General features: G+C 38.0%; 2 protein-coding genes across 2 annotated transcripts; one reads left to right on the top strand and one right to left on the bottom strand.

Moving 5' to 3' along the window:
- Positions 1 to 226: 226 nt before the first annotated feature.
- On the top strand, positions 227 to 9,307 carry tial1 (TIA1 cytotoxic granule-associated RNA binding protein-like 1). The gene is made up of 12 exons (XM_026190626.2): positions 227 to 425; positions 819 to 915; positions 1,106 to 1,204; positions 1,352 to 1,406; positions 1,536 to 1,623; positions 3,100 to 3,175; positions 3,428 to 3,536; positions 4,752 to 4,847; positions 4,976 to 5,060; positions 5,520 to 5,643; positions 5,985 to 6,136; positions 6,297 to 9,307. Exons 1-12 carry the CDS (start codon positions 397 to 399, stop codon positions 6,418 to 6,420), a joined length of 1,134 nt encoding a protein of 377 aa, XP_026046411.2. The 5' UTR covers positions 227 to 396; the 3' UTR covers positions 6,421 to 9,307.
- pkd2l1 (polycystic kidney disease 2-like 1) lies at positions 9,303 to 15,930 on the bottom strand. Its single transcript, XM_080287962.1, has 15 exons — positions 15,598 to 15,930; positions 15,294 to 15,407; positions 14,398 to 14,525; positions 13,328 to 13,581; positions 13,015 to 13,239; positions 12,701 to 12,929; positions 12,454 to 12,624; positions 12,177 to 12,358; positions 11,960 to 12,080; positions 11,786 to 11,881; positions 11,583 to 11,704; positions 11,385 to 11,502; positions 11,129 to 11,262; positions 10,893 to 11,030; positions 9,303 to 10,719 (listed from the first exon to the last, which is right to left on the bottom strand). Exons 1-14 carry the CDS (start codon positions 15,869 to 15,871, stop codon positions 10,904 to 10,906), a joined length of 2,295 nt encoding a protein of 764 aa, XP_080144088.1. The 5' UTR covers positions 15,872 to 15,930; the 3' UTR covers positions 9,303 to 10,719; positions 10,893 to 10,903.
- Positions 15,931 to 16,585: the final 655 nt, after the last annotated feature.

The following is a 16,585-nucleotide window of genomic DNA, read 5'->3' on the forward strand; positions in this document are numbered from 1 at the left end:
AAGCGTACCTTTGCTTTGCACTTCAAAATAAGAGTTTCGTATGCAGCTTCCTTTGCCAAAATGAATAAAATAAGTACACATTAGGTTTGCTCTTTTGGCTTTTTACAGTTAATTAAAAAAACCGTATCATTCAGAAGTAACGGTCTTTAAGAAATTTTCATTTTTTTACAATTAAGAACATAAAAAACCCTTTTATTACTTCAACCTTATGTGACGGGTCTCTTCCTGCACACGCACGTACGTACTCTGGACTCTCACAGTGTGACGTATGCCCTGGCGCCCGGTTAGCTAGCTTCTAAGCTAGTTAGCTAGTTGCGGTTTCTAATTGCCAGTTAATACCAGCTAGAACTAGCTAGTAAGTGGCGTTTTCTTCCCTGGTTACTCTCAGCATCGACTATGGACGACGAAACCCACCCCAGAACCCTGTAAGTAGTTTTTCGTGTCCAGCAGTAACGTTGCGTGTCATTAGTTTCGCTATCGTCGGTATTCGGTGGCTAAATTAGCTACCCGTTGTTTTCACAAACAACTGGACGACATAAACATTTAGCGTTTATGATCCACTACTGTCAGGTTAATTGACATAAGAGTTAATTAATAAGTATATGTGAGTTATATATACGTGTTAACAACTGTCTGTTAGATGTTACTAACATCGTTAAAAACAGACTACTGTAAGGAACTTCACTTCAAAAACTCATAATCCCCAATGATACTGTAATACCAGAAACGAAGTACCCGTAGTTCACTTTTTCGAAGTAAATATAGCTGTAGCTTGTTTCCAGGAGTAAGTGGACTTCTTTTTATTTTTCCTCCTCTAGGTATGTGGGAAACCTCTCCAGGGATGTAACAGAAATTCTGATCCTGCAACTCTTCACCCAGATAGGACCATGCAAAAGCTGTAAAATGATCACAGAGGTAAGCAGCGAAGGTTGCTGGGTTATCTTGTTTTCTACGTTGTTGTCGTGTCCTAATGTTAACTCAAAAGTTAACGGCAAAGATAGCCTTCACTGTTGAGAAACCTGAAGACAATAAAAACATTTTCACTGAGTTGTAGTTTTAGTTGAGCCACACTGTTAATCTGTTGTGTCTGATCTTATCCTTACAGCACACGAGCAATGATCCCTATTGCTTTGTGGAGTTCTTTGAACACAGAGATGCTGCTGCAGCCCTTGCAGCCATGAATGGGAGGAAGATATTAGGAAAGGTGGGACATAGCTGCTCTAAAAGATTATATGCAAAGTTATTAAGTTTATTTGTTGTGTTAATGCTTCTCATCCTTGAATATCATACAACATTGTTTTCCTGATTCTTCTTCACAGTTTTAAGTGCTCTCTGTGAATTCTGTTTTCAGGAGGTTAAAGTAAACTGGGCCACTACTCCAAGTAGCCAGAAGAAAGACACATCCAGTGAGTGATCACCTATTGATTCCCCTACACCACCACGCACACAAACGCACGTACACTCTGCTAGAATCAGAGTCTACTGGGGATTGGCAAATAGTTTGTTTACTATGTCCGTGTTTTCTTTTGTACTAGATCACTTCCATGTTTTTGTGGGTGATTTGAATCCAGAGATTACTACTGAGGATGTCAGGATTGCGTTTGCACCATTTGGGAAAATATCGTAAGTTTTTACGTGTGTGTGTGAGTGGGAGAGTGTTTGTGTGTGTATTTTTTTCTACTTGTCTTATGTGTAATAGAATATGTTTCAGTGCAACCACTGATATTTTTTTTTCTTCCTCCCAGTCGGTTGAGAAACAGGTTTTATAGGTTGTAAAGGTGAAACAGAAAGTTGCATTACACATTGAGGCCTGCATTTCTGACACAATCTTTTTGGATGAAAGACAATTATGTTTTTTTGTCAAGGACTGCAAATTGGCGCTTTGTGCACACCTTTTGGAGAGAAAAACGAACCAGACAACATAATGAATGTGTAACAGGAAAGGATTAACACTAGAATAGAATAGAATAGCATAGAATAGCCCTTTATTGTCACAAAGAGTATTGCTTACATTGAGTAGAAAAGGCCCCACATCGATGCATGTAAACATACTTAAACATGGAGTAACTTATACCTTTAAAATCATGTCGTTGTTGTTTTTAGATATAGAGTGGCGACACATTTGCATTGACAGTGTGGTCGGTCTATTATGTCTTTATTTTTATGACTGAACTGTCAGTTTTATATGCATATGTAGGGTGTGGTAAGTAAACTGTACAGTATGTTAGCAAAATGTAAGCTGTGTATATGTACCTGAACAGCTTTTAGTTTTGAGTCTCAGTGAAGTAATAGCACTTTGGTTATTTTACAGAAATGCTCATAGGATTGGACAGGAGCTTGAAGGCTAACAGCAAGGAACTGTTCACTCTGGAGACTCAGATGTAGTTTTTTTCTCTATTTATTCCATTCTTTCCATATGTCTTTATTTGTAGATGCCATGTATTAACATGACCTAGCTTAGATTAACAAATTCCAGTACAAAATGTCTTCCTCTAAATCTGTGTTTTGTCTTATTTTTGATTTGCATAGTGTTGTTTGTAGTGCCATGATCCTCTTCCAAAAATTCTGAAAATGTCAATTTCTCAAAATTTGCAGCTCCCCAAACTCCATACTCCATATTGGTGGTAAAGAATTGACCAGGAAAAATAAAGAAATCTGTTAACAGGCCATGTATGCCGTTTAATTCCTTTTTTCTCTTTTTGATATTTTCTATTTATCTCTGTCTGTAGTAAGAGTACAAACAGCAGCTTATGAGAATGCATGGTAATCCATAGCCATTTGCTTTGTGATTTTTAAATCTGTAGCCTACTGTTGTGAGGACTGAGCAAACAGTGGTGCTCTAGTGGTAAAGATCCATTAATACATCAGAAATGATTTAATGACAGTACTGTAGGCTGCATGTATTTGTACTTGTTTTGCAAGTGTTGCTTTGAAGTTATATTACGAGTCAGTACAAGGTCATGATAGCTAATTTAGCTTAATGTAGGGCAGAGTAGAGGATTCACAGTTCATTGTGTTTTGCGTGGTTCCTTTTTTTGTTTTAGTGTAGAAGATTTAAACTTCAAAGTGCGCTGAAGTTGTTCTCATTTCTCCTTCCAGGGATGCCCGAGTTGTGAAGGACATGACGACAGGCAAATCAAAGGGGTATGGATTTGTGTCCTTCTACAACAAACTGGTAAGGCTCCAGTGCGAGAACACAGACTGAAGGTTATTTCTATTTTCTGTTTCTTATCCTACTTGAATACATTCAAAACTCAATTATTAATAGTTAGTCTTATCACAACTACAAGCATCTAGCATTACTAGTTTCCTATTTTAATCACCAGTTTCAGTTACTATTTTAAAATTAAAAAGAGTCATGCATGGCCACAAATGAGTTTTATAAATCTATCAAATCCATGAGTAATCGTTTGGCTTGGGTTTGCAGGATGCAGAGAATGCCATTATTAACATGTCGGGACAGTGGCTCGGAGGGCGCCAAATCAGGACTAACTGGGCTACGCGTAAACCTCCAGCTCCTAAGAGCACTCAGGACAGTGAGTATTGTCACATATCCAGTTTCGGCAGGTGCTATGATTACAAACTAACTGGCCACTTCAATAGGTATACCTTGCTAGTATTGGACCCCCTTTTCCCCTCTGCCCGAGCATCAACTAAGTGCCTGAAGGATTTTAGTCCATATTGATGTGATAGCATCACATGTTTGCTGCAGATTTGTTAGCTTGAATCCATGATGTGAATCTCCCGTTCTACCACATAAGATATGATAAGCTTTGTTGTTCTAATGCAGGAGGGTTCCATACAGAAGAGGATTATGGCCACTGGGGAAAAAAAAGAAAGAAGTGAGCACGTCTTTTTTCTGCCTTCTTTTCCAGAATTCTGAGAAAAAAGTCAGAATTCGGGAAAAAAAAGAAGACGTGCCCACTTCTTTTTGGCCCCAATCCTCTTCCGTAGATTCATGCATTCATGTTTTTCACACCAAATTCTGACCGTACCGTCTGAATGCTGCTGCAGATATTGAGATTAATCAGATCGGGAAACGGTCCAATCTTCTGTTTTCTGGTTTTTGGTGTATTGTAGCTGTGTGAATTGTAGCTGACAGGAATGTCATCCGATGCTGATGTAGCCCATCTAGTTGAAGGTGGTGCGTTCACAGACGCTCTTCTGCCAACCTTGATTACAATGAGTAGTTAAATGAGTTACTGTTGCACTTTTGCTCAGACAAATGACACTCATTGGATATTTTAGGTTTTTTTTAGACTTATCTCTGTAAACACTCGAGATGGCTTTGGGAAAATTCCAGTAGATGGAAACTCAGACCAGCTTGTCTGGGACAAACAAACATGCCATGTTCAAAGTCACATAAATATATTTTATTCCCCATTCTGATGCTTGGTTTACTCAAATGCATTGAGTAGCTACCATGTGATTGACTGATTAGATATTTGCATTATCAAGCAGTTGAACAGGTGTACCTAATAAAGCAGCCAAAGAGTCTGTTATCAACGCATTTTGATATTGTATTTAAATATAGAAGAAACTCTCTTAAGAATAAATTCTCTTAATTTCCTTCACTTTTATCTTCACTTTCACCTTTTCATGAGTCACATTTGGGTGTAGTTTGATTTTTAAAAAAAATAGCAGCGCTTTTATGGGCATAAATTGCAGATTTGATTTGGATTTTATTATCAGCATGAACTAAATGTGTAAATTATAATCATCTATTTAAAAATAATCTGTTTTTATTTCAGATGGTTCAAAGCAGCTGAGGTTTGATGACGTAGTGAATCAGTCCAGTCCACAGAACTGCACTGTGTACTGTGGAGGGATCCAATCAGGGCTATCAGGCAAGTGTCACATTCTATAGATGCCATTGTTGCACCCTCTAGTCACTTTGTAATAATAACTTTTTAAGTTGCCTCCAATGAACTAACCTTGTAAACCCTTTTTTTGAACTCTTGTTTATCTTATCCAGAACATCTAATGCGACAGACCTTCTCACCATTCGGTCAGATAATGGAAGTCCGGGTTTTCCCAGAGAAAGGATATTCTTTCATCAGGTAATACTTGATTCTGTTGCAGCATTTGGCCTCTAGGTGTCAATACAAGCACACTGCATGAGTCAGAGACCATTTATACCTTATTCAATGTCAGCGATAGTTGCTGTTATGTTTATTCAGCTTTCCTGCTTGTAGAACTCTGGATAAGAGAGAAAAATATCTCCACGTTGTTGTCCCTATGCAGTTTTCCAAAGCATTTCTAAAGTTTTTTAGTTTCGATGTGCATGTGATGTTATTAAAGGAAGTTATTTAACATGCTGGTAAACATGTCCCTGTCTTAATGTTAAGTATAGGGCTTAAATTATTTATTTTCATTTTAAACTCCATCCAAGCTTAGCAGGAAACTTGGTTCTTTTTGTAATATGATATCAAATATGGTCTCAGCAGTATGAAAGTGAACTCCCCCTGTGATTTGTCTGGTAGAAAATCTGACTTTCAATCTACTCTTTTGCTTTGAAGGTTTTCCTCCCATGACAGTGCTGCCCATGCCATTGTTTCAGTAAATGGCACAGTCATTGAAGGACACGTAGTGAAGTGCTTCTGGGGCAAAGAATCACCCGACATGGCAAAAAGTCCACAGCAGGTAGCGAGAACGTGTGACATAAGTGGTGTTAAAATGTGCGTTTTATATGTCACAATTGGTAGGAATGACTACACACTAGTCACACTAGAATCAGAATGTAGTTTATTGATGTCTTAACTTCCAAACCACAAAAACACCCTGAAACTCGTGACTTTGTCCACTCTTAAAATAATCTTGCTTTTAAGCCAGAATATAGAAAAAATGACACAAAAAAAGGAAGAGGAAATTTACTCATCAAAAAGGTTTCTAGTGTCGTATTTTTGTTGTGTTATTTTTGCTGTTGAATAAACGGGTAAGAGATTGTATATTTACTCACATTTCTGTCATCTGATGTCCTTCAGGTTGATTACAGTCAGTGGGGACAGTGGAACCAGGTCTACGGGAATCCGCAGCAGCAGCAGCAGCAGTATGGGCAGTATGTGACCAATGGGTGGCAAATGCCCTCTTACAACATGTATGGCCAGACATGGAACCAGCAAAGTTTTGGAGTAGAGTGAGTTTGACTTTTGATATTTTGTATAACTACACTGTTTCACTTAAACACCACTTATTATATTTTAATAAAGAGAAGAACTGTCTCTTTGATTTGTTTTACAGCACACTTGATATTTTTGTCCATATTTGCACTAACTCGGTAACTGATATCATTTCAGGCAGTCCCAGTCAACAGCCTGGATGGGAGGCTTTGGATCTCCATCAGCCCAGGCCGCAGCCCCGCCTGGTACAGTCATGTCCAGCCTGGCCAACTTCGGCATGGCTGGCTACCAAACGCAGTAAGAAGGCCCTAACCTCAATGTAATACCAAGGCGACACAGCATTCTTACATTTGGACAGCTGCTGTGGTAAAAGAAGGGCGGGGCCATATTCACAAAGCCTTTCTAGCTAATAGTTGCTCCTACACAATTACAGTATACAACAGAAGGGAGCACACCCCTGTGCAATATTACATAAAGGTCAGGTGATCAGAGCTGTACTGTCCAACAGTAATTGTGTTACTTCTGAGTACAGCAGTATGGTATTTGCTCTCATGCAAAGTTAAAAATGAATGGTAGATATTTCCTTTATAATAAATGTGTTTATATAATATTTGCTTTTCTTCATCAGAGGAAATACCCTATACGCAATAATGCTGTTAGTGATACAGTTTTGAATCTTTTGAAATCTAGGTAATATTGTACAGGTGTGTATTCGCTTTTGGTGTAGAGTGTATGATTTTAATCACAGTCAATTAAACTCAAAACACTTAAAAAAAAAAAAAAGTTTGTTCCATTATTATTCCTAATTCTGTTTTAAAAGAGGGGGAAAAAGTGCTCTTGGGCTTCTCAAGTAAAGCCAAACCAACTGTTTTTGTCTGAGTACGTGTTTAAGGACACACCGTCCTTATGAGTGCTAGACCATGTGAAACATCGAGGATTCATGCCTACAGGGTAGAGATCTTGGCACAGAGACAGAACTTACAATGCCTTTCCTTTCATCACACATTTAACAGGTTGACCAGTGGGCCAACCCATTAACCTCCTAGGACCTGGCGTCCACATATGTGGACATCACATTTTGGGTTATTTAGACCAAAATACTGAATTTTGCTCTACAAGGGCCTGATATCCACTTACAAGGACATTATACTGCTACTGTTCTATCAAAATTTTAAACGAATATCCTCATATTTGGCTCTTATTTTTCTTAAAAACAAAAATAAGGTTAAAAAAAATCTGGTAATTCTTTGTTTTTACATTCATCGGGCCCCAATATGTCCAAATATCAAAGAGAAATCAAAATGCATGCCGTGGAAGAGTTCGGGTCTTAGGAGGTTAAAACATCAATTTAGTACAAATTCTTTCATATTTTACAAAACAAAAGGGCCTTAGAGAAAATGTACGTGTAACATAGCGCACACTTTTTAAATGCCACTATTATAATTTTTTTTTTTAATCCATCAGCTCATGAGGATTAAAAACCGTGAAAACCTCAAACATACCAACATTAATATTTAAAAACCAAACTATGGCAATATTTTTTTTTTAGGTTGAAAGTTTATTTTCTGGTCATGCTTGTCATTTTAGGGCGTAAAACAAGCCTTCATGCGAGTTCATGATAGATTGAGCAGGTAAATCCTCCATGGATTTGTGCTACACTCCACTGAGCCGCAAGAATGACCCACTCAACATTGGTCTGGATCTTCAGGGAATAAAATATCCAGACTTTTAGTCCTGTTTTAATATTTTAAGTCAAAAATGCTTTGTGAATAGAGGCCCTGGAATGGTAGTTTACCTTTCCATTATATGTGAAGAAACTCTCTGTACAACAACTGTGGCTTTAAAGGAGATTCGGGTGGGAAATGGGATTGTGTACCAAGAAGATTTCACCTACACAGGTCTAAAAGCAAAAAATTATTAGAATTTTCATGTTTTTTGTTGTTGTCGTTTTTGTTTTTTAAATCCGATTCCCAGACTTCAGTGAATTTTAGTTTACTCCGTACTGCAGCCAAGATGGACTAATTCATAATGTCTCAAAGGAACGGCTGCAGCACCCAGTCTCTGTATATAGAAAGTATTGTAAAAACTGCTTAACCCCCCCAAACTTTGTAAAGGTAACAAACCCTGCTGTGCTGATTCTGGGGCTGGTTTCCTAGAGGAATGCTGACTCTTAAACGTTTTTGTCCGATTCTTCCTCTGTGTTAATGCCATCATTTAAAACCACTTCTTTCCAGTGGCTTTGAATTTTCTGCATAGAGTTGTAGAGTGAATTTTGTACTATAACCAGCCCTAGTTTTATTGCATAATTCAAATATTATGGTTTAATTACCCACTAGCATAAAGAAAAGCTCAAATGTTTTAGGGTCACAAAGAATTATTTTACTTTTATTCTGAAAGCGGAGGGTCTCCTAAGTGCACGTATTACTGTTTTGTTAATGTGGCAGAAACTTCCCCTTACGCATTCTGAGTTTTCGGTTTAAAGAATATTGACACGTCTCGGGTAAATCATAAAACCCGCTGAAAAATTACGACAGAAGGATTTTTCTCAAACATCCTGCAATTTTGGATTTTATTTGTGTTTGTGCCATTTGTACAGAATATCATACTCCCTGTTTGCTACCTGCTCGTTCTGTAGTGCTAGCCAACAAACCTGATACAGATTTTGTTTGTTTTCATTTGCGCTGGGGTTTTCATTGAATTAAACAGGGTCTTGTTTGTCTAGAGTGTAAATACAAACCTTGATCACAAATCCTCAAAACTTAAACTGATGTAGATACTGTAGGTAGAATGTTACAAAGTTAATCTCCATCATTAAATTTAAGCAATATAGTTTGTGAATGAGCCTTAATTGATTTGTTGGTAAATTCTGAATTTGTTATTTAAAGATGCTCCATTTTAAATCTAAATTATCTTCCTTTTAATTTTTCCTCATTTTAAGTTTTGTGCCATTTTCAGGATGTAGCAGGAAGCAGGTGATGTATCAACTTGAACTGCACGCTAATGACATGTAATATATTTGTTGCTTAAACTATTGAATGTAATGACGATTTGCTTTTTTTTGACCATTATACACATAAATTGAACAACAGAAGTGATGTTTATATAATAATAAAGGATTGAATCGATTTCACATTTAATGGAAAAACTCAACAAAGTCACGTCAAATAAAGAAACCTTTGAACCTTTGAGTGTTCGGTACATTTATTGAGGACTAATAAATGCTGCTGCAGGAAACCATATATTCACTGCCTACCAGACACAATAAATGACAATTATTAAACTTTAGATTAATATAGAAGACAACACGTTTCACACATTTGCTCAAAATCTTTCTGCCCTTTTTAGTGTTTACTGTACTTGGATAATAGACATATTTTTCCATTTTTAACAGGAATAGGTTTGGTATCTGCCAGCATTCACTTTTGACTGCTAGTGTCCTATCAGCAGATAATGATGACATTAGCTATTGTTTGATGTCTCAGTTATGTGTTATGGTTTTTATAATACTTAACACATGTGTTAAACCTCTCGTAAAACAAGAAAATACAAACCTATCAAAACTTGTTTAGAACCAAAAATCATTGAATTCACATTTTTATACCCAAATTTGAACCAACACGCTGGACTAATCAGAAAAAATCAAACATAACATTGAACCACTAAATTAACTAATTTTGCAACTTAATCAAAAACAATGTGTTTTACTACTTTTCTTGTAAAATGGTACATTCATGGAAAATTCACGGACAATAATAATTATATTTTAATATTATTTTGGTGAGTTAACCATCACAAAAACGTAAACATCGTTTTGTTATTACCTGCCCTGGTATTTTAAGACAGCTGTGGTATAAAGCTTACATTTAGTGGTGGTCTAATAAATTTGTTAAACACTGTGTATTAAGTTTTATTCATTTTGTATGTTTAAATTGATCTTCCTTTAAAGATGGTGTGAGAGCTGAAAGATTTACTGAAACAAAACTTGAGAAAAGAATTGTTGCAAGATTTCAAACACTGGTATCATTTCATAGGGAGTGCATCCCAATGTGATGAGTATGATTATTACACCTTTGAATGGTGTTGAAAAATTGAGCCATTTCGCTAAACCATATAAACTATCAAATTGGCCAATAGATATTGAGCAAATGTAAGCGAATGTGAACATTCATCAATAGATTAAAGCAAAGTATTCACTTGGAATTTAGTTGATATATGTATTGCCCAGAATTGGATTATATTACACAACTTCTCTATTTAAGTATATTATATTACACAGCACTAATGCATAACATAACATAACATAACATTTTATATATATATATACTTAAACTGTGCAGTCAGCTAGTAGACAAAATATTATTTATACAATTTACATATCTGCATGATTTCTGTTCTTTCAATATTGAAATGTCGTATTGTCAGTACTTTATTTAACATGTATATTAGGAAGTTTTTATCCAGTTGTTTTCCTCAGAGGTTAATTACATACATCACTTGCTGGTGGAGCTGTGTACTGCTTGCCTTCGGGATGACATCTCTGGCGTCTGTTGTGCTGTCCTCACTGACCAAAGTCATGACTATCTGAGACAGTTTCATCCTTCTGGATAAGGGCAATTTAAAATTAATTGTTGTGTGTTTGTAAGACTGCAACCAAGAAAGTCTACTCTCATTTTCTAGATACTACAACACACTTGGTAGCTTGAATGTACTCTTCTGGAGCTGTTTAAGATTTCTAACATGTAATCTTGCTGTTTACAAGTGATGTTTGCTCACATCGTTACTGGTCACGGTTTCTTTGCTGTTGCAGCGTCTTTAGCTTTCCCTTGTAATCCCAGTTTCTCCATAATCAGCTCAGTCTGGGACGCAATGCCTGCCACGGAGCTTTCAAGGTGAAGAACCTGTTTGGCCAGACTTTTGTGGCAATAGAAAGGTAATTGAGTTAAATGTATTACTCTGGTTAGGAGAATGAGATAAGTGCATTCGCAGGTTAAGTTTAAAATTTGTCCCACCTCAAGAAATGTTCCCGCTCCACAAAGGTTTGACTGGAATTGCTCTTGTGCTCGTTGGATTTGACAGGCGGCTTCTCGTGTAATTCCATCTGATAGTTCATTCCGAGATTGTTGATTTCGGCACTGAGAGCCTCCTGACAAAAACGCACAAGCACAAGAAACATTTATTTTGTTAATTGGCAATCAAAATAAGAAATGATCAGAAAATTTTTATAAATATGAACATAGTCATATTTATTTTTTAATGTGCACAAACCCTCTTTTGCTCCAGCTCAGCTTTCATCCACCTCTGTTCGTCTTTATCTAGAATTTTGTTCCCGTCACGGTCAAACTTGGAGAAGGCTGCGTTTATTTCTTGATCGCCATGTCCCATCCTTCAAAATCATCACAGAAGTGAGGCTCAGGTTTAACAGTAAAATAATCAAGTGTTCCTTTTTGATATTTTGTCACTTACTCTTTAAGAGTTTCTCTGAAGTCCTGAAATTCAAGATCTCCAGATCCAGAGTGTAGAACCTTCTGAACATCTGATATTTTCTCTTTTTTAAGCTTCAGCTTCATAAATGTCTTCATGTAGCTCTGATTTACAAGAAAAGTCTGGTAAAACATCATCCATAAATATGGCTAGTTTTATGCCAGTTTCCTTGAATTAGCTTTTACCTGTTTAAAAATGTCAGTAATTTGTAGTTCATCTTTTTCAGAGAGCTCCTGCTTCACCTCTGCATATGTATCATTTATGATGGCCAGGAACATGTTCTGAGGGAAAAATACACAAGATAATGTGACTTCTCGGATCAGATGCTTTTATTATCAGTTATCTCGTGCATGACTTACCAGCAGAACAAAGAAAACAAAAAACACATAAGTGACAAAGTAGATCGGCCCAAGGACTCTGTTAGCGCTGTCGATGGCATCAAAATCAAAGTCTCCAAGAATAATTCGGAACTGTGTGAAGCTGTGGGGTGGACAAAAATTGTAAAGAACTACTAATTAACTGATGCTCGTTACAATTAAAACCCTTCATCCTGCCATTGTTTTCAACACGACTTACATGCACTTTACAAAGGTGCTGAATGTTTGAACCTGCATTCCAAAGAGCAAATATCCGAGTTGAGCATAAGCAAAGAACACGATGAAGAACATGATGGCGAATCCGAAGATGTCTTTGGCACATCGGCCCAGCGTGGAGGACAGCTGATTCATGGTCTTACTGAAACTGATGTACTTAAAAATCTACAAGGACGAGAAGAAAGCACACATTCTCTGGAGAGACAACAAAGCAAAATCGCACAAGCAATATGTTGGACTGAAAGGTGTCAGTTCTTTACCTTGATCCATGCGAAAAACAGGTTAACCGCATTCATGTTGTTATACTGGGTTTGCCAGAATGCCAGAAATTCAAAATCTGAATAGATGTTAGGATTTTTCAGCAGATTCCCAAGCAAGCTGTCCACTTTGATGGTCCGAAATACATTGAATATGATGGCAACAATGGCAAGCTGTAAGAAGGTTGTTAGTCTTTAGAAGGCCCTGAAAAATCTGATAAAATGACATGTTTGAACCATCTTTTCTTACCAATATGACAACAATGTCTAGTATGTTCCAGATGCTATTGAAATAGGAGAACTTGTGTATTTTCAGCTCAAGAATCTCCTCCACAATGTAGTAGAGGATGAATACACAGAAGAGCAACTCGCAGCCTAGGATGAAGTAGTCCCAGGTCGTTATGTAGCGAATCAGTTTGACTGTTCGGATCTGGTAGGAAGGGATTGCTCCACCGGTCGCTGGGAATTCAACCACCAACCTGAAGAAGCAGATGACACTTTGGTCAACCAATGGATGGGTATCAGCAGGTGGGTAAAGGTGCAATTGGCAGTAATGCTCCTTACGTGATGACGCAGAACAAGTTGATGTTCGCGTTGTAAGTGGAGAAGTCGATGAAGACTGCTCTGGTTCCTCTGTCCAGCCAAAGGTTGTTCTGTAGCTCTGTCAGTATGTTGGCACTCTCCTCTTGTGTGCGACTCAGGTCTTGATAGTATCCTGCTCCACTGTAGGTGGCCACCAAGCCCCAGTAAGAGGAACCCTTTATCTCTTTCTCTGTGTGGTAGGTCCAGCTGCAGTGGAAAAACACAAATACTTAGAACACTAAATTGTGCTTCTGCACTTCTTTGTATGTCAGTAAGAAAACAGTGAGTGAATTACGCAGAGCCGTTGATGAGGCCGAAGCTCTGCTCGTCTTCCTTCTGGTTAGTGTAAACAGCGAAACAGCCTTTGATCCCATTTTCGAAGTCACTGTAGACAGTGCAGGAGTTGTTCTTGATCTTGATCTGCCTCATCCTGGGGACACCCAGCAGCATGTTCTCGTAGTAGATGAAAGACGTGTTTCCGCTTTCCAAGGGCTGGTTATTGTACCACGTTGTCCAGTAGAGTCCGTTCAACAGTGGGCCCTGGGCGAACTTTTCATAAAAAGAAAGAGTTTGATTTGTACCTTTCTTTGTGTTCTTAGTGAATTTTACCCCTCAGCCTGAAAGGTTTGGGGTATTGCTGTCACCCTGCAGGCAACGGGGGAAATAGACCGGTAGGCAAGCGTCAGGTGGTGTGGACACCCAACTTTGTAAACCCAGTAACTCAAAAATGAGCCGACGTAGGATTTTCAAATTGATACCATCGACTAAAAAAAACACATCTACAAAAAATCAAGACAAGAGTTTGGATATGATGTGATAGATGTTGCATAGATTTACATTTTTGAGTTTTATTATTTGTTACCATTTACAAGTAAGGAGAGCAGATGTGTTTAAGTTTGAAACTTACCAGGCAGGATCACTGGAAACCAAGCTTCTTATTTTTAGGCCTAGTAAAACAACTACTCATTTCTTTATGGGGTTGGAAGGACATATTTTTATATTCCTGCATGTACTAATAAACATATCAGTAACAATTAACAGTATTGGTAAAATCTTAAGCATGTGGAAAAAGATATGAAAGAAGCAGTAACACAAACATCACTGTTTGGTCATTTTAAGTGATGTGGTAATGCAGGGAAGAACATATTGTACTTAAGGAATAATCAGTTTTTATAATTGTTTTTAAGATGTTTCCATTTGAGTTCAGGCACTAATATACATGTTCGGTTAAATGAATCATATAGTTCCTTAAAATTTTGAGAACATCTCAGCTTTGAAGGAAATGAAAAAAAAAATGTTGATGAAAAGAAAGAAACATTTAGTAGCAGAAAAATCACTGCCATGGGAAAAATGAGGAAAACTTACGGTCCAGAAGTCAGCCATGGAGCCAATAGACTGAAACGTAACCCCACTGCTACTGGGTGTATTCACAAACAGGTTCGTCATGGCGTTAGTGTAATAGTAGGCGCTTGAGCTGGTCATCCCATATGTCACTGAAAGACAACGTAATCACATCGTTAATGCCCGGTCATTGGTTCCTATCTGGCTTTGGTCAGGCTCAGCTCTGAACGTTGCTCCATTCAGTTTTCTGAGATAAGACTCGAATGCTGACACGCAAACCTGCATTGAAGACTTGTTGTTTGGCTTCTTTTTTTTTTTGCTTTGTTTTTACATCGCTTTAGCTATCAAACAGATCCAGATGAGAGGCCGTAATTTGTTTGAAGAGGGAGCACGCTGTCCTGACGCAAATGGCCTCATCAAACAGTGTAAATCTAACCCAGACAAAGGATGACGCTAAAAGCTCTTATCGCTAAAAGGCACATCCCTTTCAATCCTAGCTGGACAATGGCTTTTGGGAAAGAAAAATGGGAAGGCTATTTTGTAGAAGCCATTAAAGCAACGGGGATACTTTTAATGTTAAATCAACAGTCCAGAGCCTGTCAAACAGTGAGCACTTTAAAGTGATCAGTAATGCAAATACAGTGTTTGAAAGTAGACTTAGATGTGTTTGGATGTGTATCCCATATTTCAATGACAACATTATGCAAATTAAATACAGGATATTTTTTGGTAAGTAAAAATGTGTCTGAATAACTTCTTTTTGTAAATGTAGGAAAACATTTTTCATATCATAAGATTAAGCGTGGACAGGAAGTTATTGACCAGAGTGTTGAACATTAAGCATTCATTAAGCATATTGAACATTCAGTCAAAACTTTTGAGATCAGTGACGAGCAGAAATGTTGATGTGGAGTACTCACGGAGGCATATGTCCACCAGGAAAAAGACATAGACCAACAGCTCCCGCAGCGTGGTTCGGATGAACTGCTCTCTGTTGTCAGAGGTGTTTTCGGTCAGCGTTGTCCCCCACAGTGCTACGGAAAATAGAAGTTTAAATCATCAATATGTAATTACATGACACAAGCTTTTTTTGTTTTTTTGCTGGTCTGTCAAGCAGAAGTGTACCAGGCTTCGACTGGTTTTACTCGTACTTGTTACACTGCTCATACAGCTGAGATTCGAAGAAGAAATGTCAACATGAGGTAGATTCAAATGTGTTCTTGCCTTTGATAAAACAGCAGCAGCCTCTTCGTTTCTTCAGACTTTGGTCTTTGGTTGGTGGGTCCTCTGGGAGCGCTATCGGGGTATCCAGGTTGTACAGGCTATTCATGTTCCCCTCGAAGTGGGGTTTGGGGTTGAAGACAGTGGTGACCCGGGGGAAGGGTGGAGGGGAGCTACAGTAGCCCTGGTTCACCCAGCCCCCATTACCTACTTTGTCCAACTCAAAGTCCACTTGCCCAGTCAGGTGGCTCTCAGCCCGATTGTTCAGGGTCTTCATGGTGCAAGACGCGTGTGTTTCTCTGTGTGGAACTTCTGGTGTTTCGATTAAAGAGGAAAGTGAAGCTGAGCAGTGTCGGCAGCTTTTGAACACCTGCTGGAGAGGTGGATGACATCAGCTGTGTTGAGGGAGGAGCTGCTGGTCTACTGTTGTAGTCTTGAGATTGAGACCCTTTGAAACACATTGACGTAACAGCACAGTAGGTGTTCTGCTAACACACAGCATTGACATACTGGTTTCTATAGTGTTTGAATATATATATATATATATAATGCAGAACAATAACTAACATTGTTTGGTTTTCCATTTGATTCAATTAGAAAACAAGAAGCACTCAGAGAGCGCAAACCTCCACCAAGTTAGCTCACTCTCTGGGCACTCCTTACTTTGGGGTGGTGGACGGATGTTTAGTTTGACTATGTAAACATTATGTAGGAGTAGTTAATGGACAACAGGTATTGATTTGTGAATAAGTCAAGATCATTATATAATATTATACCACAGTATATTTCAGATTAACTAGGCAGCTCATTCTCTCTCTAAAGGCAGATATGAAATGGAAAAGTGAGGTCAGAGGTCAAATGTGAGATGATAGTTCAATGCAAACTATAATGTGATATTTAGAATACATATATACTGGTATCATAAATGTTGCCAATACAAACAAAGGCAGTAGAACCTTAGAAACATCCATTCACTTCCGCTTATCCTTTT

The sequence above is a fragment of the Astatotilapia calliptera genome, chromosome 13 (assembly GCF_964374335.1).
Source record: "Astatotilapia calliptera chromosome 13, fAstCal68.1, whole genome shotgun sequence".
Classification (NCBI taxonomy): domain Eukaryota; kingdom Metazoa; phylum Chordata; class Actinopteri; order Cichliformes; family Cichlidae; genus Astatotilapia; species Astatotilapia calliptera.

Coding starts and splice junctions, on each gene's coding strand:
- tial1 (XM_026190626.2), top strand. CDS start 397: ATGGACGACGAAACCCACCCCAGAACCCT. Junction 916..1,105: donor GCTGTAAAATGATCACAGAG/GTAAGCAGCGAA, acceptor TTATCCTTACAG/CACACGAGCAATGATCCCTA. Junction 4,848..4,975: donor GATCCAATCAGGGCTATCAG/GCAAGTGTCACA, acceptor TATCTTATCCAG/AACATCTAATGCGACAGACC.
- pkd2l1 (XM_080287962.1), bottom strand. CDS start 15,871: ATGAAGACCCTGAACAATCGGGCTGAGAGCCACCTGACTGGGCAAGTG. Junction 15,408..15,597: donor CTGCTGCTGTTTTATCAAAG/GCAAGAACACAT, acceptor TATTTTCCGTAG/CACTGTGGGGGACAACGCTG. Junction 12,930..13,014: donor AACTTGTTCTGCGTCATCAC/GTAAGGAGCATT, acceptor CTGCTTCTTCAG/GTTGGTGGTTGAATTCCCAG.